The 26,837-nt window shown below is 43.4% G+C and overlaps 1 protein-coding gene across 1 annotated transcript in view; it reads right to left on the reverse strand.

Annotated features, from left to right (window-relative positions):
• Window positions 1-17: 17 nt before the first annotated feature.
• Window positions 18-26,837, reverse strand: part of ruvbl2 (RuvB-like AAA ATPase 2) — a 27,789-nt gene continuing 969 nt past the window's right edge. Inside the window, exons 2-15 of the mRNA XM_043679621.1 lie at window positions 25,439-25,493; window positions 24,118-24,173; window positions 22,462-22,603; window positions 20,798-20,927; window positions 19,664-19,730; window positions 19,044-19,150; window positions 18,058-18,151; window positions 12,862-12,985; window positions 10,483-10,577; window positions 10,224-10,342; window positions 8,712-8,831; window positions 4,636-4,765; window positions 3,595-3,709; window positions 18-197 (exon numbers count right to left, since the gene is read on the reverse strand). Coding sequence (XP_043535556.1) covers window positions 172-197; window positions 3,595-3,709; window positions 4,636-4,765; window positions 8,712-8,831; window positions 10,224-10,342; window positions 10,483-10,577; window positions 12,862-12,985; window positions 18,058-18,151; window positions 19,044-19,150; window positions 19,664-19,730; window positions 20,798-20,927; window positions 22,462-22,603; window positions 24,118-24,173; window positions 25,439-25,493 — 1,380 coding nt within the window. The 3' untranslated portion in view covers window positions 18-171. The remainder of the gene's footprint in view (window positions 198-3,594; window positions 3,710-4,635; window positions 4,766-8,711; window positions 8,832-10,223; window positions 10,343-10,482; window positions 10,578-12,861; window positions 12,986-18,057; window positions 18,152-19,043; window positions 19,151-19,663; window positions 19,731-20,797; window positions 20,928-22,461; window positions 22,604-24,117; window positions 24,174-25,438; window positions 25,494-26,837) is intronic.

Below are 26,837 nucleotides of genomic sequence, written 5' to 3' on the forward strand. Positions count from 1 at the left end.
ACGGGTAAAGTTCAATGCAAAATTTAATTTTTTCAGGATTTATTATACAAAAGACAACTACAGGAAAAGATAAAACTTGACAAATATGCATCAATTTAATAAAGTGATCAGGTTTCTATTGTATCAAACATCATTGCTTTCAATCATTACACGCCTTCACGACAGTGAGGCTCAAGTGGTGTCCATTGATTCGCCTTCTGCAAAAGAACAAAACATGAAATGTGTAAAACAGCTTCCTAGACAACGGAGGTAAAGTTTCTAATTCTCCTTGCTATCTGGTTACCACCGCAAAATGAGAGAGAGAGAACACATACATGCACAGAATGTGCGAGTGGATGTGAGAGTGCAATTAACACCTCCATGTGAGGGTTGCAAACTCAAGTGCATGTCTTTACTGTTGCAAAACCGACAGGTAGAGAAACCTTTCAATGCAATACTTCAATCCACTTTCATGCTGGATGTAGTGAGAGAATATTCGAACGTGAGGTCAGTCCAGACTTTTCCTAACATATCATTGATTATAGAGTAGTCATAACACAACACTGTCTTTGTCATCTAGCTTTTAAAATACGAAGCAACAGTCAAAGGGAGGCACAGGAAAATGTACAATGGTCAGCAATCCTCAAACTGTCTGCCTGATTAAAAACTGTTACACCTAGTTTCTTACATCTACCTATTACGTTTCCCCCATTCTTCTAGATGAAAGTAACTTTCTAGTGTGCAATGCGCTGCTGCTCTCAGATGCCATTCTGCATGTGAGACAGGGCAGACAGGTTAATCAAGATGCACAGCAACAGCTTACCAAGAGTGCATTGTTAGCACAATCACTACCACCCTGAAATACATGGCAGCACCACCACTGGTAAGATCCTCTCAAATTGCAATGGGGATTCAAGGAATTTCAGTGCTGTGTCTGATTTAATCATAACAGCTTTCTGCTAACACAATATCTAAAATGGAACCACCCCTCTTTCTCCAGTACCTTGGTACAGGGTTTACCTTAAATGCCAGGCAATGATGGTTTCCAAAAAAAAAATCAATAAATGTGATTGGATTTCACCAGCACGATCTCCATGCTGGAGATGATCAGGATCTTCACTGGACTAGTCACATTAACTTTTATATTAGGAGGATAGATGCTGGATACAATGACAAGTGGCTCACAACCTGAGATCGCCAAGTCCATCTTCAGTGAGGGAGAAAGTGAGGACTGCAGATGCTGGAGATCAGAGTTGAGAGTGTGGTGCTGGAAAAGCACAGCAGGTCAGGCAGCATCCGAGGAGCAGGAGAATCAACATTTCGGGCATAAGCCCTTCATCCTGCTGTGCTTTTCCAGCGCCACACTTTGGACCACCATCTCCAGTGAACTCGCAATGAAATACTTACAGCTGATTAGGCTGGTGGGAATGCAATAATCTGTCAACAGGATCGACACTACTTAGATCAGGGCAACTGGCTTGTTTGCTGCTCCTGCTACTGTTCAAAGTCCACTGCAACGCACCAAGCTTCCACCAACAGTATCTTCTCAACACCATGACTTTACCAACATTAGGAATCAGAGCAATAACATCAGGGAAAACTATCGTGCCTTGGCTAGAAATTTTTCATCATCACTGGCTCAAATCCCTGAGCTTCCCAAATGTATAAACAATGTGGGAACACTCATCAGGTGGAGCAGGCCTATTGGTATTCCGACCGGTGATCTTGCCATTGACTCTTCTCATGGGGATTTTGGTTTGATCCTTTGGTCAATTGACCAGATTTTAGTGCTTCACAGAAGCTTACGTTGTCAGCAGACACTTGAGACTTTTCTCCACAAGTGACGTAGCAGTCATTTTGAATGTCTCCCAGTTTATGCTGAAGGTGCTGCATGCTTACGGAAGGTGGTCTCTTTCTCCTGGCTGGCTGAGCCAATGCTGACCACCTTGTTGCTAGTAGATCTTGGTGTATCCCTGCCATTATCATGAAGCCAGCCCTTGATGCTCAGTCCCGTAGCCTCAGTGGAAGTATCCGGCTTTGATGAGTCCCAGGCTTTTGCGACAGTGGAATCAGCAGTGTGATCAGGATGGGAGAAAGTGAATAATGCAGATGCTGGAGATCAGAGTCGAAAAGTGTGTGGCGCTGGAAAAACACAGCCGGTCAGGCAGCATCCGAGGAGCAGGAGAATTGACGTTTCGACTGTAAGCCCTTCATCAGGAAGCCTCATTCCTGATGAAGGGCTTATGTTCGAAATGTCGATTCACCTGCTCCTCTGATGCTGTCTGACCGGATGTGCTTTTCCAGCATTACATTCTTCAAGTGTGATCAGGGTATTCCAGCCTAGTCTGTGAGATTTGCTAGATTTATATCTCTGCACGATGTGTGTGCAGGTTTCTGATCTGAAATCCCTTTGGTGATTGTCGCTTGATTGATTCTTATGCTTCGGCTTGAAATGGAAGTTCAGTTGTGAGTGAACAAGCCAATAATCTGTGTGGTAGTCAGCACTGGGCAAGACTCAAGTACGCAGCACATCCCCTAGGTCATGCTGTATTTGATCAGAGCAAGGATATCGCTAAGTGGTCACAGAGCCAGTGTTGTATAGCAATGGAACAGACCCTTCAGCCCAACTTGTCCATGCCGACCACATACCCTAAATGAATCTAGTCCCATTTGTCAGTATTTGGCCCATATTCCGCTAAATCCTTCCGATTCATATATCCATCCAGATATTTATCAATATTGTAATTGTACCAGCCTCTACCACTTCCTCCAACTTCTCATTCCGTACAGGTGTCGTGAAGTGACCTTTTTCGTTGAAAGAAGGTGTTATTTATGAACGGTTGTTTTATATGATTGTATCTTGATGTAATTTCTGTCTTGAGTATGCTTGCTTGCAGGGCTTCCATAGCCCTCTAAGGTACAGAATCCTAAAGATTCACCACCTTTAGTGAAGAAATTCCCTCTCAACACAGTCACAAGTGGCTTTGCTTTTATTCGGAGATTGTGCCCTGGTTCTGAAGTCACCAGCCAGGGGAAATATCTATAGCCACCTATCAGGCCCTGTAAGTATTTTCTAAATTCCAGTAAGATCACTTCTCATTCTTCAAAGCTCTGGAGAATACAGGCCGGTTTCTTCAGTCTCTCCTGGTAGAAACAAGCCTGCCATCCTCGGGATCAGTCTGCTAAACCCCAACTGCACTCCTTCTATGGCAAGTACATCCTTTGTTAAATAAGGAGATCAAAACCATACAAAATACTTCAGGTGTAGTCTCACCAATTCTCTGTACAACTGCAGCTTTACTCCAGTTTGGACGAAGACCAGCATATCATTTGCTTGTTGTATCTGCATGCTTGCTTTTACTGACTCACGAACATGGGGATGAACACTTCCCAAAATCTCACCATTTAAGAAATAATCTGCCTTTCTATTTGTTTCCATCAAAAACTGGATAACTTCCTTTCTTCATATTGTATTACAGCTGCCAAACTCTGCTACTCTGTTGAGTACCTTAATGGAGAGGTTCTGGGTGACTGCTACTATAGCCCACAGCCTCTGGTCAAATTGTAACAGCCAAGATTTCACTTATTAATAAATTGCTGTTGAAGTGAACTCACTCATTTCATTGAACATGAAGGCATCTTGATACTCTTTCATGTACTGTGTAGAGCGTGACTCATCCAGGAAGAGAGAGTAGACCCGCTTGATGTCATCCACTTGTACCTCTGTCCCCTGGTGCAAAGAAAAGAGGAAACAAATGGCTACTAGAACTAAAAAGAGAGAGAGAGTGCACTCGGTGAGAGGTATTAGATAAGATAAAGGAAAGTCAGACTGAGGAGTTTTCTGATCTCCGGAAATAAACTTATCTGCTCCAGGAGTACCCAAAGTGGCAGTTCAGACACCAAGTGGGATTGCAAGACCCAACACAGCCAGGGCCGAGCTCCTCCTCCCCCCCCACCACCACCCCTCCCCACCCCCCAACCCTGGAGGAGAAAGTGAGGACTGCAGATGCTGGAGATCAGAGCTGAAAATGTGTTGCTGGAAAAGCGCAGCAGGTCAGGCAGCATCCAAGGAGCAGGAGAACCGACGTTTTGGTCATGAGCCCTTCCTCATTTAGAGGCTTGAAAGTTGTTGTGAACCCACTGTAAACACTGTGAAGGTGTGGAGATGCAAGAGGAAACCTAGCTTGGCCGGAGTTGCGGGGGGTCCTGCTCCTTGGATGCTGCCTGACCTGCTGCGCTTTTCCAGCAACACATTTTCAACCCCCAACCCTGGGGATTCACAACAACTTTCAAGCCTCTAAATGGAGTCAGTGAAAAACATTTGAGAAGCAACGATGAATTTTGTGATCCCTTGCCACCTAACAATGTCAGTGGGGCAACAGGAGAAATACTGAGTGAAATGGAATAATATCACAATAAAAGGATTTTCTGCATTTGGCAGGTGTATCAGTGCATGCGCTCCTGTCTGTAGATCTGAGTTGGATTCCTTTGTAGCTATTAGCTTCTACCTGATCCAAAAATGCCCAATACCGACACCTGCTCCCCAAAAGGGGTAAGTACAACATCTCCCAGAGCCTATACCTCTCACTGCACGCAGGAAGATATAGAGAAAGATTTAAAAAGAACTTGTAGGAAGTGTGTCTGTTCACTATTTACCTTTCGTTTTTTACAGACAAGGTTAGCAGCAGTGATCAGTTGGATAGAATATCGAAGTGACGTTTCCAAGCCAATCCGTGTTAGAACAGTGTACGCATCCTCACTCATCTCCACATCCTCCTCTTCACACCTGTACATAACGGGGGGTGGGGCAACATTTAACAGATGACTTGCTGTATTAATACAGAGAAATGTGGCTGTGCTCAATAAACATATTTTCTTCCCTGACAGTTTGATTGTGTTAAATAAAAGTGGCCACATAGATAGGCCAGGGTCTGCAGTTACGCAGGTGGTGAGTTGCAGAACGTTGTTGAGTTCCTGGGCTACACTACATGGACTGAGGATGTGCAACAGCTGAAGGAAAGTCAAGGACTAAGATCATCATTTAATTCTCCCAAACAATCTGTTCTGTCAATTGAGGAGGGGGGAACTGAACTATAAACGTAGAAACTAGGACCAGGAGGAGGCCAAACAGTCCCTTGATTCAGTAAGATCACAGGTGATTTGATTACTTTGCATTTGTGTTCACACCTGACAATCTTTCATCCCTTTGCTTATCAGGAATCTATCTACCTCTAACTTAAAGATATTCAAAGAATGTTTCCACTGCCTTTTCAAGAAGAGAATTCAAGACTCTCAACCTTGGAAGAGAAGAATTCTTATCTCTGACTTAATGGGTAATTAATTCATCACTATCATGGTGGAGCTCATGGTAATGTAAGAAGCTCTAAATCCTCACCCTGGGCATCATTTGCTCCCCAGTGTGTTTGGATTATGTCCGACTATGGGGAAAGGATCAATAACAAATGTGCTTAGTGTACAACAAGTTCACAAACACTACAATCCTCTATGTCCATTCAGATAGACATTCATACCGTGACAGGTTGTGCCTACATCTTGTTACACAGTTGCAGAGATGCCCAGCACAGAAATAGACCCTTCAGTCCAACTTGGCCATACCAACCAGATATTCTCAATTAATCTACTCCCATTTGGTTGATATCCCTTCCTCTTCATATACGCATCCAGATGCCTTTTGAATGTTCTAATTATACCAGCCTCCACTGCTTCCTCTGGCAGCTCATTCCATACGCTACCACCCACTGTGTGAAAAGGTTGCTCCTTAGGTCCCTTTTATATCTTTCCCTTCTTTCCTTAAACCTATGCCCTCTAGTTTTAGATTCCCCCACCCTGCAAAAAAGACCTTGGCTATTTATCGTATCCATGCCCCTCATGATTTTACAAACCTCGTTAAGGTCACCCCTCAGCCTCGGAGGCTCCATGGAAAATGACCTCAGCCTATTCAGCCTCTCCCTACAGCTCAAACCCTCCAACTCTGGCTACGTTCTTGTAAATTTTTTCTGTACCCTTTCTAGTTTCACAACAGCTTTTCTATAGCAGAGAAACCAGAGTTGAATGCAGTGTTCCAAAAATGGCCTAACCAATGTCCTGTACAGCTGCAACGTGATCTTCCAACTCCTGTACTCAATGCATTGACCTTTAAAGGCAAGCATACCAAATGCTTTCTTCACTACCCTATCTACCTGTGACTCCACTTTCAAGGAACTATGAACCTTCACTCCAAGGTCCCTGTGTTCAGACACACTCCCTAGGACCTTGCCTTCAAGAGTATAAGTCCTGCCCTGATTTGTACTACCAAAGTGTAGCACCTCACATTTATCTAAATTAAACTCCATCAGCCACTCCTTTGCCCATCTGATCCAGGTCCCTTTGTAATCTGAGGTAACCTTCTTTGTTGTACACTACACTACACTAATTTTGGCATCATCTGCAAATGTACTAACCATGCCTCTTATGTTCACATCCAAATCATTTATATATACAACGAAAAGCAGTGGACCCAGCGCCTGTCCTTGTGGCACACCACTGGTCACAGGCCTCCAGTTTGAAAATGAACCCTCCATCACCACCCTTTGTCTCCTAACTTCTAGCCAAATGGCTAGCTCTCCCTGTAGTCCATGTGATCTGAACTTGTTAACCAGTCTACCATGTGGAACCTTGTCGAATGCCTTACTGAAACTCGTACAGACAACGTGCATCCCCTGCCTTCATCAATCCTCTTCGACACTTTTCCAAAAAAACTCAAGTTAGTGAGACACTATTTCCACACACAAAGTCATGTTGATCATCCCTAATAAGTCCTTGCCTTTCCAAATACATGTAAATCCTATCCCTCAAAATGCCCTCCAATAACCTGCCCACCACTGATGTCAGGCTGACTGGTCTACAGACCTGATGTCCTACTGATGTCAGGCTCACTGGTCTACAGTTCGCTGGCTTTTCCTTATCACCTTTCTTTAAAAAAATGGCCCCACGTTAGCCAACCTACATTGTTCCAATACCTCACTCATGGCTATCAATGACACAAATATTTCAGCAAAGGGCCCAGCAATCACTTCCTTAGCCTCCTAGATGGTAGAACAAGTGTGAGAATCTGAATGTTGCTTGTATTTGGAAAGGCAAGGACTTATTAGGGATGGTCGACATGACTTCTTGTGTGGAAATAGTGCCTCACTAACTTGAGCTTTTTGGAAAAGTGTCAAAGAGGATTGATGAAGGCAGGGGATGGACATTGTCTGTACAAGCTTCAATAAGGCGTTCGACAAGGTTTCACTTGGTAGACTGGTTAACAAGTTTAGATCACATGGAATACAGGGAGAGCTAGCCATTTGGATACAAAATTGGCTAGAAGTTAGGAGACAAAAGGTGGTGATGGAGGGTTCATTTTTAGACTGGAGGCCTGTGACCAGTGGTGTGCCACAAGGATCGGCGCTGGGTCCACTGCTTTTCGTCGTTTATATAAATGGGTTTTAAGTCTCCTTTAGGTAAAGCAAATACACATCACTGAAAACAAGTCAAGATGCCTGATTGAAACATTCATATAGGGACATGAGATGATGCTGCTCCTTTAATAAGGTTATGTTGTCCTTGGCTATTTTTTCAGAGAGGTCGTAAAAGACACAGACTCTGCAAAGTCTAAATTGAAGGGTTTTAGAGCCAATTTGATTAGAGCTAAACAGATACTGCCTCAGGCAAAAGGCTTTCAAGTTTTAAAAAAACACTTGTACAATGAAAGGGGAGTGAGCAGTTCTCCCAGCTCAGCTTTTCTCTGGCACTCTGGCTGTTCACTGACAGTGGTCAGGCAGCTGTAAAAGTTGCTGGACCCAAAGATGCAGGTGCAGGCTGATCCTCCCTCTCTCTCTCTCTCTGACATCTCTCCTGTAAGACCCTGTGTTTGATTGTACCTTTTGTGCCAAAGGCTGTTTATGGGGACTGTTGCAGGTATTTGGAACAGCATCATTAAGTTGGGATGATCTGTTGGGTTTTTGTAGAGGTTAAGTTATTCAGTATTCTTTTCTCTTTTGTTTGTGTTTCATTCGGTAATCTTGTAAATAAATTCTGTTTTGTTTAAAACTAAGTGGTTTGATCAGCTGATTATCTTCTGGAATATCCAATTTACACCTGCTTAAAACAAAATTAGAGTCTGGGCCACTTTCTTGAAATGTGTTGAGGGGGTCTGGCATGGTCCATCACAGACATTACATTAAAATCAAAGTCAGACCACTCAAGAGAGCATTTGAGAAACACTTCCTCACTCACTCCTACCAAGAGTCGGTACTCGTTTTACCAAAAATTTAAAGTCTAAGATTAATTTTTTTTTTGCTAGGTCAAGGTTATTAAGGAATATGGAATCAAAGTAAGTTATTGAAGTCATAGATCAGCCACAACCTTGGTGGATAGTGGAAAAACATGAGAGTCTGAATGTTGTGTTCGAGTGAGTCAAAGCAAAAATGGTCTCTCCTTAACCTGGAGTGCTGAGGTCAGTTATAACAATTTTGGTGAGAACTACTGAAAGGTACAAGAGTGTGGGATGCAGGTTAATACAGTAAATGAACTGCCCTCCCTTTATTTATGGACCTCTTCAAAGATGGTCACAACTGAATGCTCGCTGTGCTGGAATCTCAAAACCGGTTGCTACAATTATGCTACACAGTAGTTTTAAAAAAAAACTCAAAGCTTCTCATTCACTTTTCCTAACGTTCTGAAAGCTTCACCTGATCTTGAGGATCTGTTTTGTTTCCTTCTCGTTGTAGGGTGATGTTGAGATGATTACCAATCGATCCAGCAAGTCAATTGGAATTCCATGAGGGCTTTTGTAGTTTGTGCCACGGATCCTGAAAAACAAAAGATATTAAGCAAAATGCACACCCTTTCTCACTGTCTTATATTTCAATGTATCAAGGTTTCACAGCCCAGCATTGTGAAATGATTTTGCTTCAAATGGGATTTTAAAAATTCTTTTCACGGGATATAGAATTGTCGGCTACACCAGCATTTGTTGTGTCCCCCTTAATTGCCCTTGTGGTTGGTGACATTGAGCAGCATTCTTGAACCACTGAATCCCATGTAAAAAGTGGCTGAACACAAAAATGTCCTGAAAATTTCTTTTACCAAGGAATTGTGTAAGTATAAGCATTGTTAATTATCTTTAATAAATGCACAGGCCTCTTTAAATATGTAGAAATCCGGGAGTCCCTTTTGTCTATCTTCTATTACTCTCAAGACTGTGTTAAAATCCCCAAAACGACCTCAGCGTTCTGACTTCTGTAACGCTCTTTGTTGTCATTGTTCTGTGACCTACTGCAACATTCCTGGACTGATCTCCTCAATGTTCCCTGACTTTCATAGAACAAGGGAGTAGGAAAAGGGGTGCAGGGAAAGGGCAGGAAAGTGGGCGTGAGGAATGTCGGAACATTCACAATTCTATAGAACGGAGGAGCAGGATCAAGGGCCTGAACGGTCAACACTTCTCCTGATCTCCAACTCCTACACTACACCTGACCTCTCAAGGACTTTGCTGCTCACACGCACCCCATCCACATCCCAGTCTGCAACTCCTGAGCTAACCAACCTTCGTTTCTGCCTCTGATTCACTTCTCCAGCTATGAGGTGGGACTGCAGAGGCCGCAACAGCCGAGCCTGAGACAGACGGAATCTCTGATTTAAGGAGCAGCGAGGTCTTTCCCTCCTCCTGTTGCTCCCCACTGCACTCCATTGCTAAGAGCTTGAAGTGCCCATTTTCGTTTAGACACTTCGCTGTTAAAAATTGATTGTTTGTTGGAGCTATCAGTTGACCGACAGTCGCTTGGATTAAGCTGCTCCTTGAGTGGCTTTGTAGGTTGTCAGACAGTCACGCTGGAAACAAGTGGAAACGGGGGCTGTGAAACTGAGTGTTCCAATTGTTTTCAACACAATTGTCCAGAAATCCATGTTACAGCCCAAGAAGCAGCTAATCAGAGTTACCACCAGTCAAATTACAAATGGATTTTTTTTAATACATAAAGAAAGTCCTTGAAGGTTGGAAAGAAGAATCCAAATGGTAGTTTTCCAAAATCCTAATGGCAAAGATTTCTCAGCTCTGGTGTGGTGCAAGTGCGCTAACAGTACTTCAGCAACTCACAGTTAATAGGAAATGGCTTTACAGTTTTACTAGTGGACCCAGCCACACGTCTGGGCCTCCCACGAAGAAAATATTTGAACAGCTTTCATTGACAATGTGGTGGTACCTGGTTATCCCGCGGTTTGTTGCCATGATCAACACAGGGGCCATGTCACTCTCCAAGCCACGGTTTAGGAAGGAGAAGCATTCTATGTCCAGCATGTGGACTTCATCGATGAACAGCACCTGGAAAAGTCCAGCACAAGACCAGTCAATGTGCTGTACTTTCAGTAACACTTCATGAGGGAGGCCAGTATGAAGGACCATATCTTGATCACACCAAACAAAGTAACAGGAGTGAAAGAACCGGATCACTGCACACTCACCCCAGGGATTATCTCTGCTTTTCCCTCTTCCCTCCATTCAGCCACCTTGGCGTTGATCTGCTCACGAACTTCAGACTTTATTTCTCCAGTATCACCTGTGAAGATGCAGCATATTGATAACGCTTATCTAAGCTTAGTGCTTCTGTGACTGACATGGATGCACAACGCTGAAATCCATGCTCCCAGTAACCGGTATTATTGACTTGAGATGCAATAACTACAAGATTGAAGGAGAAATTGCTTTTAAAAAATACCAGAGAACGAGGACAAACTGGACAGTGGAAACTACCAAAGAAGAGGCAAAACAATGCCAATGGCCCAACTAGGGCTTTGGAGAGAATGAACATTTGTGCCACATCAGCCACCTGTCAGACCAGTGAAAATCAAACAGGTCAAAGCCAACAAATATGAAATAGAAACAAAATTGAGACAACAATTCTGATCTCCCTGCTATAGGAAAGATGTCGTGAAACTTGAAAGGGTTCAGAAAAGAATTACAAGAATGTTGCTGGGGTTCGAGGATTTCTTCTCTCGGGACAGGCTGAATAGACTGGGGTTATTTTCCCTGGAGGGTTGGAGGCTGAGGGGTGACCTTTTAAAGGTTTATTATATCATGAAGAGCATGGATAGGTGAATAACCAAGGTCTCTTCCCTGGGGTGGGGGAGTCGCAAACAAGAGGGCATGGGTTTAAGGTGAATGGAGAAAGATTTAAAAGGGATGTAAGGGGTAACGTTTTCATGCAAAAGGTGGTGTGTGTATGGGATGAGCTGCCATAGGAAATGGTGGAGGTTGGTACAATTACAGCATTTAAAAGGCACCTGGATGGGTATATGAATAGGCAGGGTTTCAAGGGATATGGGCCAAGTGCTGGCACATGAGACTAGATTAATGTATGATATTTGGATGAGTTGGACCCAAGGGTTTGTTTCCATACTGTACAATTCTATGTCTGTGTTTGGAGCACAGTTTGCCAATGTATCAGGAAAGGGATGTTGATATCTGGACCACAGGCTGTAGTTTAGTCATACTGTGTTTGAGACACATGGGGCTCACGAAATACAGTAGAAAACTTTTTGACCTATGAGCACCACGGTTATGACAGCAGGGACAAAAATAATTAAAATAAAGAGGCAGTAAAATAGCAGTAACGTGCAGTTTGCTAGGATTTTTCACCCAGGCCACAACAGATCCGACAGCTATGATGATGATTTGGGTTGTGAAATCCCACATGGCAGTGAAGGATGTGCGTACAAGGGTTATACAAAACATAGGAGAAAGTGAGGACTGCAGATGCTGGAGTACCAGAGTTGAAAAATGTGGTGCTGGAAAAACACAGCAGGCCAGGCAGCATCCGAGGAGCAGGAGAATTGACGTTTCGGGCATAAGCCCGATTCCTGAAGAATGGCTTATGCCTGAAACGTCGATTCTCCTGCTCCTCGGATGTTGCCTGGCCTGCTGTGTTTTTCCAGCACCACATTATACAAAACATAGCACAGGTTAATAGTATTTTTCTTTCTGCCTCTCATGCTGAGCTTTAGGCTGCAATTGAAAGCTTGCTTGATGATTGGTTACATTCACTTTGCGTCCAACACTGCATACTCATCCTTCCCATGATGCAGGCAGCAAGCTGGTGGACCTCTGTTTGTGTGTTTCAGAAACAGTGTCAATCAAATCTAGCCAGATGAACATTGTAAGTATGTGTTATAGCAAGGTATGCAACCTGGCAGCAGAGCATTAAATCTGAGCCTGATTCCACTTTCATCTTAATTTCACAAAATGTTTTAGTTGGCAGGAAGGGGTGTTAGGAAGTTGAAGTTAACGAATAAAGACTAGGTGGGAGTCCAGGTTCAATCTCCTTTCATCTCAGCCTACAGGTTCCAAGATCAACTGAAGTGACACTGCCACTGGGAAGCCTGAGATCAGCTTGCAGAGCAGACACAGCCCTGCACTCAGTCGATGGCTATCTTTTGGAGGTACTGTGGGCTGCACGGTGGCACAGTGGTTAGCACTGCTGCCTCACAGCGCCAGAGACCCGGGTTCAATTCCCGCCTCAGGCGACTGACTGTGTGGAGTTTGCACGTTCTCCCCGTGTCTGTGTGGGTTTCCTCCGGGTGCTCCGGTTTCCTCCCACAGTCCAAAGATGTGCAGGTCAGGTGAATTGGCCATGCTAAATTGTCCATAGTGTTAGGTAAGGGGTAAATGTAGGGGTATGGGTGGGTTACGCTTCGGCGGGGCGGTGTGGACTTGTTGGGCCGAAGGGCCTGTTTCCATACTGTAAGTAATCTAATCTAATCTGTGGGACACATTCGAAGCACCTAATCTTTCACAATCTGCAGCGGCTGCCCTTGGAGGAGCTGAAAGGCCGGAGCAAATCTTACCGGAGAACAGAGCCAAAAATCCCTGTGTCCTACTGTTGATCACATCAATCTCATGTAATGTCACTGTATGAACCACCTCCTTCCGTTTCTGAAGCTCTCCGTCTGGGCACTGCACAAATTTTGTCTGCAGAAAGGAATGTTTTGACAAGGTTATCTTTTAATTTCAGTTTTGTTTTCCCATTCACACCCACCTGGTTTCCTGAGGTAGCGGTGCATTTTTACCAACTCAGTGAGCCTACGTCAGCATTGTAAACAAGTTATTCTGTCAGTGTTAGAAATGCAGGCTTCTTTTGCAGCTCCAGAGATGATGGAGAGGAGTTGGTACATGTCACAATACATCTGAAAATAGGTTGATTAAAATAGAAAGAGCTGGGTTCTGTGAGGACACTTTTGGAATAGTGGTAGTGTCCCTACCCCTGGGCCAAGAGGTCTGAGTTCAACTCCCCACCTGCCCTGGATGTGCGTCACAACATGTTGGAACAGGGTGATTAAAACAGCTGCTAAGAGTTGGGCTCCTTCCTCTTCAAATCCATTTTAATTCCCTATCCTTCCCTCTCATCACCCCTGCTGGGCACTGCTTGTATAAACAACAATTTACTGGTGACAAGGGTTATTCAGTGGAAGACACCTGGGAATCACTTGTCCAAGATTTCCCGAAGTGGAGGAGGAGCATCCGGGAAGGTGTTGAAAAAGCAGAACGCACACCTATTCCCGGAACCACCTTCTGTTCCAAGTGTTACAGAGCCTGCGGCAGCTGCGTCAGCCTGTACAGCCATCTACGGACACACCCTAAGAATGGGAGAGAGTCATCTTCATCTGCAAGGGACCTCCAATGAAAAAGTGCAAGTTTTAAAACAAAACAACTGCTTCCTTGTAAGACTTCTGCGGTGTAGCGGTAGTGTCCCTACCTTTCAGCCAGAAGGTCCAGGTTCAAGTCCCAACTTCAGAGGTATGTTATAACACATCTGAATATTTGGGTTCCCACCACTTCCAATTCCATTTTACTTTAATCCCTCAGTCTTTCCCTACATTTCCATTTTGTTAATTGTGCCTTTTACTTAGTGGGCAGTGCTTTAACTTATCAATTTAATGGTGATATTGGTGTTTTGAAAAATAAGGATTCACTTACTGACACCAAGGAGAAAGAATGCTATTCCCCACAGAAACGCACATGCGCATTAACATATGCATCTGTGAATGGGAAAGGGATTGGGCAAGGACAGGACCACAGGCGAGGAAGGAAGGAGCATCAGACTCCATCGTTACCCCCCCATCCATATTCTCTTCACAGTACCCCCCCACCCCCTTACATTCACTCATCCAACCCTCCAGCCTCATCCATGCCCTGCCCCATCCTTCCAACCTCATTCATTCTCAACTCCCTACAGTAAACTCCCCCACCCAAAAATTCATATTTTGGAGAGACCCTCTCCCCTACCAATCCTAGAGACCTTTTCTTCTGCCGAATCCTGTTTCAATGTCACATTTGTTCTGTGTTTAAGCACAGTGTGGGCTTTGTACATAACACAAAGACAGAGGGTTTTACCTGATCAGGCATTCCCCAAGACGTTGTGGGAAGCCAGGGCAGGGATTGCTGGGCCCCTTACAGAGATATTTGTATCATTGACAGCCAAGGGTGAGATGCCGGAAGATTGGAGGTTGGATAGTGTGGTGCCATTATTTAAGAAAGGCGATAGGAAAAGCCAGGGAACTATAGACCAGTGAGCCTTATGCTGGGTAAGTTGTTGGAGGGAATTCTGACAGAAAGGAATTATTTATTTGAAAGGCAAGGAATGATTAGGGACAGTCAACATGGCTGTGTGCATGGGAAATCGTGTGCCTCGAGATTTGGTGTTGGGTACACTGCTTTTCGTTATTTATGTAAGTGATTTAGAGTCATAGAGATGTACAGCATGGAAACAGACCCTTCAGTCCTACCCGTACATGCCGACCAGATATCCCAATCCAATCTAGTCCCACCTGCCAGCACCCGGCCCATATCCCTCCAAACCCTTCCTATTGGTATACGTATCCAAATGCCTCTTAAATGTTGTAATTGTACAAGCCTCCACCACTTCCTCTGGCAGATCTTTTCACACACGTACCACCCTGTGTGTGAAAAAGTTGCCCCTTAGGTCTCTTTTATATCTTTCCCTTCTCACCCTAAACCTATGCCCTCTAGTTCTGGACTCCCCGACCCCAGGGAAAAGACTTTGTCTATTTATTCTATCCATGTCCCTCATGATTTTGTAAACAACTAGAAGGTCACCCCTCAGCCTCCGACGCTCCAGGGAAAACAGCCCCAGCTTGTTCAGCCTCTCCCTATAGCTCAAATCCTCCAACCCTGGCAACATCCTTGTAAATCTTTTCTAAACCTTTTCAAGCCTCATAATATCTTTCCGATAGGAAGGAAGCCAGAACTACATGCAATATTCTAACAGTGGCCTAACCAATGTCATGTACAGCCGCAGCATGACCCCCCAACTCCTGTACTCAATACTCTGACCAATAAAAGAAAGCATACCAAACGCCTTCTTCACTATCCTGTCTACCTGCGACTCCAGTTTCAAGGAGCTATGAACCTGCACTCCAAGGTCTCTTTGTTCTGCAACACTCCCTAGGGCCTTACCATTAAGTGTATAAGTCCTGCTAAGATTTGCTTTCCCAAAATACAGGAATATACTTTCTCTGGATTCTTGCTATCTCATTTCTGAAGGCTTCCCATTTTCCAGCCATCCCTTTAACTGTGAACATCTGCCTCCAATCGGCTTTTGAAAGTTCTTGCCTAAAACTGTCATTATTAGCCTTTCTCCAATTTAGAGCTTCAACTTTTAGATCTGGTCCATCCTTTTCCATCACTATTTTAAATTTATTAGAATTATGGTCAATGGCCCCAAAGTGCTTCCCCACTGACACCTCAGTCACCTGCCCTGCCTTATTTCCCAAGAGTAGGTCAAGTTTTGCACCTTCTCTAGTAGGTACATCCACATACTGAATCAGAAAATTGTCTTGTACACACTTAAGAAATTCCTCTCCATCTAAACCCTTAACACAATGGCAGTCCCAGTCTATGGTTGGAAAGTTAAAATCCCCTACCATAACCATCCTATTATTCTTACAGATAGCTGAGATCTCCTTACAAGTTTGTTTCTCAATTTCCCTCTGACTAGTAGGTCGTCTACAATACAATCCCAATAAGGTGATCATCCCTTTCTTATTTCTCAGTTCCACCCAAATAACTTTCCTGGATTTTACTTGGATGTGAATATAGGAGGCATGGTTAGTACGCTCGCAAATGACACTAAATAGGTGGTAAAGTGGACAGTAAAGAAGACTATCTCAGAGTACCAATGGGATCTTGATCAGATGGAGTTTAATTTAAGTATATGTGAGGTGTTGCATTTTGGTAAGACAAACCAGGGCAGGACTTGTACAGTTAATGGTAGAGCCCTGGGAAGTGCTGCTGAACAAAGAGACCTTTAGGTGCAGGTGATCAGTTCCCTGAAAGTGGAATCGCAGGTAGACAAGGTGGTGAAGAGGTGTTTGGAATGCTTGTCTTTATTGGTCAGAACACTTGAGAATAGGAATTGAGGCATCATGTTGCAGCTGTACAGGACAATGGTGAGGTCACTGTTAGAATACTGAATTCAATTCTCATCACCCTTCTATAGGAAGGATGTTGTTAAACTTGAGAGAGCGCAGAAAAGATTTGCTGGGAATGGAGGGTTTGAGTCACAGGGACAGTTTCAGTGTTGTTCCCGGGAGCGTCGGAGGCTGAGCGATGATCTTACAGAAGTTTATAAAATCATGAGGGGCACATATAAGGTGAATAGCTAAGGTCTTTTTTCTAGGGTGGGGGAGTCCAAAGTTTTAAAGTGAGAGGGGAAAGATTTAAAAAGAACCCGAGGGGTAACTTTATCACGCAGATAGTGGTGCTTGTATGGAATGAGCTGCCAGAGGAAGTGACGGAGGCTGGTACAATTACAACATTTAAAAGGCATCTGAATGGGTGAATGAATAGGAAGTGTTTAAGAGGGATATGGGCCAAATGCTGACAATGGAATTGGAACAGACTGGGATGTCTGGTCGGAGCGGACAAGTTGGACCGAAGGATCTATATTCGTGCTGTATGATTCTATGATTCTCTAAACACAAGTTTCTGAGTGAATGCGCACACACAGTTGCTCTGCGGATACAGTGTCAACAGACACTGCCTTAAGAAACAGCTGGTTCCCACTCTTTCCAATTCCATTTTGATCTTGCCTTTCCCTTTTTCACTACCCTTTGGTTTTATTGCACTGTCCCAGTGGTCAGTGCCTGTAATTCGTTAGTTGTTTAATTCGTGAAACTGGCAATTTAAAATTGAAATTGAAAGTTTATTATGACCCCCCCCAAACTCCATTTTGATTCAGTCCCATCCATTGTTTCAGCCTCTTTTTGTTATTGTTACATTGCCCTGGAAGGGTGTGTAATTTGATTACAGGGTGATCGGGTAATTTGGTGATCAGTTAAACTGTAAAGAAAAGTGCTGAGTTCCTACAGCTCCCAGTGAGCAGTGTTTGTGTAATTTGTTAACTAGGGATTTGGTAGTTTGATTTTCTTAGAAACAGATGGCTTCTTTTTCGACACAGAAGGGCCAAAAAGGAAAGGTAGAAACTGGTGTTTGTTTTAGACTATAGATTTACAATAAAACTCTTGTAAATCTCTGAAAGACATTTGCTGCCTAATTTAACATCTGCAACTATAAACAATTTAACAGTCCAGTGTAATCCAACAAACACACACAGAAAGATATCATCTAGTCAGTCACTAACAACATCTTCTCCAATTTCTCCTCTTGCTCTTCAAGGGGAAGGGTGTGGTGGACTTCAATGAAAATCTCAATAGGATCTACGTGTGTGTGTGTGGGTGAAGCTTCCTTCCCTCCACCCTAACCACTGAAAACTGCCACTAAATGTTAACATGCACACTGATATTTTCAGTAGGAGCTTCTCATAGAAACAGAAAATAGGAGCAGGAGTAGGTCTACTCCGCCATTCAATGTGATCACCCAACTCAGTAACCTGTCCCCTCTTTGTCTCCTTTGATCCCTTTAGCTCCAAGAACTATATCTAACTCATTCAGTGTCTCAGTTCTCCAGCAGCTAGGGTTTTAAGTAAACCGCCCAAACAAAATCACCAACTGCAGATGACGTACCTGGGCTCCCATTGCATCGTAATCACGAGCTCGCGTGAAGGACCGCCCCAGCTTGCTAATCTTTCCTGTTGCTTTATCAATGGTAATCACATCTCTACAAAAAGCAGGGAAATCAAAGTTACACCGTTAGTTATATCAGACAGCTGTTAAAAACCTTGGGCTCCATCCCATATGAAGTAGTACAATTTAATTTTAAAAGAATTGAAGTTGCTCCCCCAACCAGGGCCTACTAACCAACACAAAAAAGCGATCAAAATTAGGACATTACTCATCCCTGTGGCTCGACCACATCTGTGACCCATTGGACAAAATGAAACTCTCAGCCATAATGTCATCACCCGCGGAAACAGAAAATCAAAGTCAAGTTGGACTGAGGGGTCTGTTTCTGTGCTGTATAATTGTGACTCCTTTTCACCAGGCTTTTGTTATGTTCCTGTTCAAGCAGCATTTACAGAAGGGTTGTGACTAAAACATGACTGCAATAGCAGCATCAGATAGAGAGATATTGTTCAGCAAGGGGGTGAAACCTTGTCGTGGACACGGACAGGAATGTGGATTTCTGGTTACGATCAGAGCAGCTATCGTCTTCTTAAACATCATAGCTGGCTCCAGGCTCAATCTTGCTTCTCGTTCAGATGTCCAACATCTGGAAGTGCATGTGCTTTGGAAAATAGCTACCTGAGCAGATGGCAAGATCACCAATAGGGGATACCTCCTCGAGGACAGTACAAAGGGAAGTAGGCAAGTTGCAGCACCACTTACATAACGATATACATAGCTCCCTCGCAGAACTTCAAGTTATTACACTAACTTCAAAGGCAACACTGATCATCTTTATATGTTGCTGCAGCTCAGATAAGGGGTTGGCAGAGAAAGAAGAACTGGAGAAGGTTGAGAATAGAACAACCGGGACGGGCAGGCAATGCAGACCATCCGAGGGAACAATCACAATATTTCTCATCAGTTAAATGCGGGACGTCACCCACCCAGCTTGCACTTTCTCTTTTGTCAAACATTCGATCATTTTCGTCCCCAGGTCATAAATTGTCTCCATCTCTGTAGTCTTCAGGGTTAGCTTTCCAACCTTTGCACCCTGTGAGAAAGAAAATACACGTGATTATGCTTCTGGCCAATCTCCAAGAATTATGTCAGAACTGGGGAATGGGAAATAGGACAAGAAAGGAATGAGATGCAGTGGCAATGTTACTGGATGAGTAACCCACAGGCCCAGGCTAATGGTCTGGGAACACTATTACAGCTGGTAGAATTCAAATTAAATTAATAAATCTTAAATTGAAAGGCTAGTCTCAGTTATTTATCATGCCATCATTAACTGCTGTGAAAATCTATCCAATTCATTCATGCCTTTCAGGAAAGAATTCTAACACCCATACCTAATCTGGATTACATGTAACTCTAGGCCCACAGCAATGTGGATAACTCCTAATCACCCTCTGAAATCTTTTAGAGAGCTAATCAGGTCAAGGAAAATTAGAAAGGGACAAGACACGCAGGCTTTGCCTATGAAAGAATGAAGGAAAAATATAGTTTTAAGCCTATTGAATTATAAAATTTCTCCAACTTTGATTCATCAGTCTGAAATTACCGTGCCAGTGGCTGGTCTGTCAATCTGAATTTCCACAACTTCCCCTTCTATTATTTCAGTCTCCTCTCTGTTTCGGGGGGAAAAAAAGTTGATTAAAATAAATCCATATTAAATTAGTACAAGATTTTCATGGACCAACTGTACACAATTGCAGCTGCACCCTTCTACTGCTTCACAAGCTTCATCATATAGCTACAGCACTTGCAAATTCTAACTGTCCCACATCAAAATCTGGTATCCATCTGTTTATATCACAGTATCTTCCTCCAGCATTAACGGGCATTCAAAAGTATGGGTGAGGACTCAAAAACAACACAAGGAGGGACTTATTTTGAAGTCGAGGGAAGATTTCCCTGTTGTTGCCGAGTGAGTGAGTGAGTGAGTGAGTGAGTGAGTGAGTGAGAGAGAGAGAGAGAGAGAGAGAGAGAGACTGGCTGACTGACTGAACAGAAGGCACATAAACATGGGCACAGAGAGGAACATAAGCACTCTCCAATACTGTAACATATGCTTCTCCCAGTAAGCAAAGATACACCGTGTAGTTTGTTAAAGAATGGACAAAGGGAGAAAAGCCAACCTCTCTCTCTCTCTCTCCAGCAATATTGTATTTGCACAATGAATAAACATCAATTTCATTCACAGTCAGATGTGTGAGAACATTACTGAGGCCAAATCTCGCAGGCTCCTGATTGGTAATTAAGCCTCTCACCTTCATAATTTGATACACAAAGATGTCACTTTTGGTTCTGACCATTACTTAACTCATTTTTGAAACTGCCTACCTTACTGCCCAACAAATATTCTGATTCATAAGGATCTGCCAACAACTCATGTCACACAAGTGTAGATACATTGTAGAACAATATTGATCTTTTTCCAGAGAAACATAGTACTGATCATCAATGAGCAAAAGTAAAAGGATGAGCAGTTTGAGTTTTACTGTATGGAAGTAGTCTTGATTTCAATACAGTTGGGGAACAGAACAATAGTGTAGGACAGCACATCTACAGCTCAGGGAACAAGAGAGGATTGGTTCAGAGGAACAATGACCTTAGTAACATTGATATAGCAGAAACACAGCAACGATTGGCTAGTATAACACTCTCTTAAACAAACAAGGCAGGCTACGCTTACTTGATCCGGACCCCAATGGACCTGCGAAAAGCCTGAGTTAGGGCTTCTGTCTTGCTCATCTCCAGAGAGAAAATTTCACTGCCAGCAATAGCTGTGAATGGAGTGTCCTGTCCTAGAGCTTGAGCCATCCCTGAAGAATACAATAAGATATTTGCAATTATAACAAGGGCAGAAAGTACAGAGCAGCCTTTTTTAGACAGGTCAACATTTCAGACAGATGTTACCGAAAAATGCAAGACACCAAATGGAAAGATTAATCCTAAGCATTATTTCAAGCTAAACAATAACTGCGGGATATGGTCAGAAAATGAGTAAAAAGTTGAGGAAACACTTCTTTACGAAGACTGATAAAAGAATGATCAAGGTAAGGTGGGTGCAAGATCAGCCATTGCTCAAGAAGTAATTACAAATCTCCACAAGCATTCAAGCAAGACTCCTGCAAACTTGAATCCAATGGACTGGACACTGTCTGAATAACCAAGAGGTATCACCCCAACGTGTCTTAATTTTTTCCCGATTCTCATTCCAGAGGAGGATAAATAAAATACTTTGAAATCACTGCAGTATGGCAGTAGTGACATTAGTAACTGGAAGGAATTTAGAACTGTTCAGAATGATTAGGACTTGTCCATCAAGTCACAAGTTCAAATATTTTAATAGAAGCAAAGTGACAGCAGAGAACAACAAGCAGATCTTGCATTCGCAATCCCACTACCTTGCGAGATACCCTGTGACCTTGTGTCCAAAGGTCAAGATGTGTAGGAGCCAGTGTTGGACTGGGGTGGACTAAGTTAAAAATCACACAATACCAGGTTATAGTCCAACAGGTTTATTTCGGATCACTGCTCTTTCATCAGGAGCTGTGGAACGGGATCATAAGACACAGAATTTATAGCAAAAGATTAGCTATCATGCAACTGAAATGATATATTAGATTAGATTCCTTACAGTGCAGAAACAGGCCCTTCGGCCCAACTAGTCCACACTGACCCTTCGAAGAGTAACCCACCCACACCAATTTCCCTCTGACTAATGCACCTAACACTATGGGCAATGTAGCATAGCCAATTCACCTGGCCTGCACATCTTTGAACTGTGGGAGGAAACCGAAGCACCCGGAGGAAACCCACGCAGACATGGGAAGAATGTGCTAAACTACACACAGACAGTCACCCAAGGCTGGAAACGAACCTGGGACCCTGGTGCTGTGAGGCAGCAGTGCTAACCACTGAGCCACCGTGCACCTGGACAAACTTAGATTGCTGTCTTATGATCCTGTTCCACAGCTACATAATGAAGTAGCAATGCTCCAAAAGCTAGTGCTTCCATTTACATCTGTTGGACTATAACCTCGTGTTGTGTGATTTTTAACTCAGTCCATGAAAACTGATGGCAGAAACTCATACATCCAAGTAAACTTCATCCTCAAATCAACAGACAGCTGGCAATTTGATTCAGATGAGGTGGTACCTCATGTTTATACAAGAGCTGACTGGACCAATTGTATTTATTTCTATTACATTTTAACAGAAAGTATCAAGTGGGAATTGTTTGGAGATGTTGCTGAGATATCATCAGGTACATTACAAAGTCAAGTATTTCTGAACAACTTCAAAAGCAAATTAAGTACTTGATTTCAGCACCATGCCAGTAAATCATCTTACCCATTGCAATGGCAGTCTTTCCTGTTCCGGGCTGGCCAGCAATGAGGACTGCTCTCCCAGCGATTTTTCCCTCCTTAATCATCTCAAGAATGACTCCAGCAGCACGTCGGGCACTGAGCTGGCCCACCATCCCCTGAGAGACCTGAAGCAAGAGAACCAGGAGCAGCTCCAGTCAGGATACATCCACAGCTCACAAAATAGGCAAGCCTGGTGCCCTGGGTCACAGGTAACTGCATGCTTGGCAGTGGTGTGAGATGGGGAGGGGCCTGCGAGATGGAAAGTGAAAATATCTGCAGAGCAATGCAGGCACTTTGTCGCTCCCTCTGGGAAATATCTGTATACTCAGGATAACAAGCCTGCAAATCCACAGACCTGTCTGTTCACTGATCAGGGTCTCAAACATCCTTCCCCAGCATCTACCAACTCACTGGTGCTTCTCATTTTTGATTAATCAATGCAGGCCTGCAGTTGTGCTCTCAAACCTTTGAACGCAGTATCCCTTTAAACATAGAATTCCCAGCCCAAATGTCCTGTTACAGCATTTGCTACTTATGGGAGTGTAGCACTACCACTATAGGAAATATTGATGCAACTACTGAAATAACAGGCTATGTCAGTAATAACCCAATGAACAGACTAAATAGAAGGGAGATGAGCCTTCAGCCTCTCTCACATCCAGTTTGGTGAGGGAACTCCAATTTGATGGGTTTTTTTTAAAGCAGTGCTGACGGGCACACATTACCGACTCACATCCTTCATTTCCTTTCATGCTCTTTTCAAATATCTCTTCTGTGCTCACACAGATGAGGGAATAATCCTGAGGAATGGAATACATAAATATTAAGAACCTCAGGCTTTTCTTCAGTATTATTTCCCAGTCATGATCAGTAGGGTTCACGGCACTGCAATGTTTACCACACTCTGCCCTACGTGTGACATTTTCCTTATGTGTGATCAGTTGCCAGACCTAATGCCAACATCCACTACAAACTGGTCAAGGTGGACAAACTAATTTCACAAGTCACTTGATCAGAAAACTTAACACTTCCTTCCAATATCACCTGCTTAAACGCAGCAAACTGACAAGGATAAATGGCTTAGAGAATAAATGGCCAGTCTTGGAGTCAAGTTCTGGATTCAATGCTAACCAGTGACCTCTACCGGAAAATTAATTCACACAAGTATTAGGCTTGATAATGGAGTGGCAGAGAGTCAAATATTAAGTTAAAAATCACACACCACCAGATTATAATCCAATAGATTTATTTGAAAGTTCAAGCTTTCGGAGCAGTGCTCCTTCGACAGGTAGTTACATAATGAAGGAACAGTGATCCGAAAGCTTGTACTTTCAAATAAACCTGTTGGACTATAACTTGGTGTTGTCATTTTTAACTTTGTCCATCCAGGTCCAACCTCAGCACCTCTACACCATGGGAGTCAAACAGGCTGCTTCAAGGACAGCCATTTGGAAGAGGTACAGGAAACACTGTCAGCACAGATGGAAATGTACCTAACTTACACCAATAGGAAAGAAACTTGCTGAGAAGTTGTGTTTGTGTTCTAGTATGAGGACCCAGCTTCAGATCAAGCTACTGCAAGGAACTATGTAATTCCCTTCAACTTCAAATCCACTGCCTTAGTGCCTTTGCACAGTACCTGTCGGGGTTCCAGCGCATCATCAAGTCCCAAGCCACGGATATGCGAATGGGCACCTATAGAAAGTTGAAAGATGCTATATTATTACAAATTATTGAATTTTACTCAATTTAATTTTACATTCAACAACCTGATTTTTTAAATAAAGTTTTGATGTTGATTGTGACTATGAAACACAGGTGTATGCACAGCAGACGACACGTCTAAAGTTAGTTGAATTTGAAATAGACCAGGCGATGCTCTCCCAGTATCTCAGTGGTAAAAGCACTACCTGATGGACATAAGATGGGCCCAGTTTAGAATTTTCAGATGATTCTCAGTGGTTGATGGTGGCTCAGTGTTCAGCACTGCTGCCTCACAGAAACCAGTGAACTCTAGGGTCACTGTCTGTGTGGAGTTTGCACGTTCTCCCCAGTGTCTGCATGGGTTTCCTCTGGGTGATCCGGCTTCCTCCCACAATCCAAAGATGTGCAGGTTAGATTGACTGGCCAGGGGAAATGCAGGGTTACAGGGATAGGGTAGGGTGCTGGGTCTGACTGGGGTGCTCCTCGGAGGATAGGTGTGACCTCAATGAGCTGAATGGCCTGCTTCCACACTATAAGGATTGTATGATTCCTGTTAGAGTACAAACTAAGTCTTAAAATTGGCTCCAAAAAGTCACAGTAAAAATTAGGTGTGCCCTTTGGTCTCCATGACTCTGACTACCCAGCACTCGGGCACATAGCTCACTAACATCTACTCGATTAGGTCAGTGTCTTGCAACTGGGGATCCCACCCTAAAAGGGCCCTATGCAATTTTCTGGTCCCTCGCTCAGCATTTCTTTCACTCAAGCACAGGATTTCGATTTCCACACTTCTCAGGGAGGATAAGAATCAACAGTAAATGGGACACATCCTATACAGTCTGAAAACATTCATCCTCCACTGCTTTGCAACTTCCATTGTGCATACAAAAGGGTGCAGCTGCTAATTGATACAAGACCCCATTAATGGCACCAGCTCAACAAATAAAATCCAAACCATCCGAAGAGTGAAGTGCATGTAATTAAAATAATAATTTAAATAATTTTGAATTTCCATTCATTTGATAGTATTTTACTTTGTTTCCCTCCTAGCTTTATAAAGCTGGGACAGAAAGAAGCTTGGGTTCCCAATGGAGTTTCCAATATGTAATGGAGTTACTTAACTCAAAAAAAAACATTGAAAAGCAGTGGGTAGGAGGCTCAGTAGGGCCTATGTGGGTGACCACTGGAAAGATGTCTACACTCCAGCAGTGGAGGAAAGAAACTAAACAGTGGATAAATTTTAAAAACAAGCATACCGATTCTCTCTATCCTGGTGACATCTCTAACTTCAGGAACCTTTGTTGCTGTGGTCTGAAAGTCAATATGCACATATTGAAAAAGGGACGAGTTTTAATTATAGCATAAAATTTGACAAGCAGGTCACACAGTAACTTAAAGGCACAACACAACTGAAATCAATAAACATCTTTTCCTCGAATGATGGTTTGTAATACATTAATACTACTCTCTTACCAATGTTATCTACGTTATACAATTCAGTATCAACTGTTTGAATCTCTTATCTCAACTAATGTCAGACTGTGGGTTGATACATGGAATGGCAACTACAACACTTGTACGGTTTTGCCAGAATCTTGACCACTCTGAAAGAAGTGCAAATGGCACCCTCTTGTCTCTGCAACCCTAGTGGTTCCTTGTTTAAATCCTGCTTTTACAAGACTGAAGTTCAGAGTGGGAGCTGTAGGCCAGACAAAAGGTCACATTTCAGCAACGGAACAACTTGATGTTTTGATTCAGATCTCTCGAGCCACAATCAGAAGCAACTGCTTCGTGCAGTTGATGGCCCCCAGTCTCCTAGACAGAAAATCATGGGCTCAATCCTCACTCCAGGGCCTGAGCACTCAGTCTACACTGACATTTCAGGTAACTCCCCTAAAGTTAGACATGGCAGGAGTGGGGGGTCAATATTCAAAACGGTGAGGAAAGTAGAGTCGCAGGTAGATAGGAGAGTGAAGATGACGTTTGGTATGCTTTTCTTTATTGGTCAGAGTACAGATCATGTTACGGCTGTAAAGGACATTAGTGAGGCCACTTTTGGAATATTGTGTGCAATTCTGGTCTCCCTCCTATCAGAAAGATGTTGTTAAATTTGAAAGGGTACAGAAAAGATTTACAAGGATGTTGCCAGGGTTGGGGGATTTGAGCTATAGGGAGAGGCTGAACAGGCTGGGGCTGTTTTCCCTGAAGCGTCGGAGCTGAGGGGTGACTTTATCGATTTATAAATTCATGAGGGGCATGACAAGTCCATAGACAAGGTCTTTTCCCTGGGGTGGGAGAATCCAGAACTAGAGGGCATAGGTTTAGGGTGAGAGGAGAAAGATATAAAAGTGACCTAAGAGGCAATTTTTTTCATTCAGAGGGTGGTATGTGTATGGAATGAGTTGCCAAAAGAAGTGGTGGAGGCTGGTACAATTGCAACATTTAAAAGGCATTTGGATGGGTATATGAATAGGAAGGGTTTGGAGGGATATTGGCCAGGTGTTGGCAGGTGGGACTAGGTTGGTTTGGGATATCATGTCAGCATGAATGAGTTGAACCGAAGGGTCTATTTCTGTGCTGTACATCTCTGACTATGAGGTGCTATCAGAGAGGGGGCTACTCAAACAGGTGGGGGAGCGGCCGGGGGCTATTCAA

Source organism: Chiloscyllium plagiosum, chromosome 39 (assembly GCF_004010195.1).
Source record: "Chiloscyllium plagiosum isolate BGI_BamShark_2017 chromosome 39, ASM401019v2, whole genome shotgun sequence".
Classification (NCBI taxonomy): Eukaryota; Metazoa; Chordata; class Chondrichthyes; order Orectolobiformes; family Hemiscylliidae; genus Chiloscyllium; species Chiloscyllium plagiosum.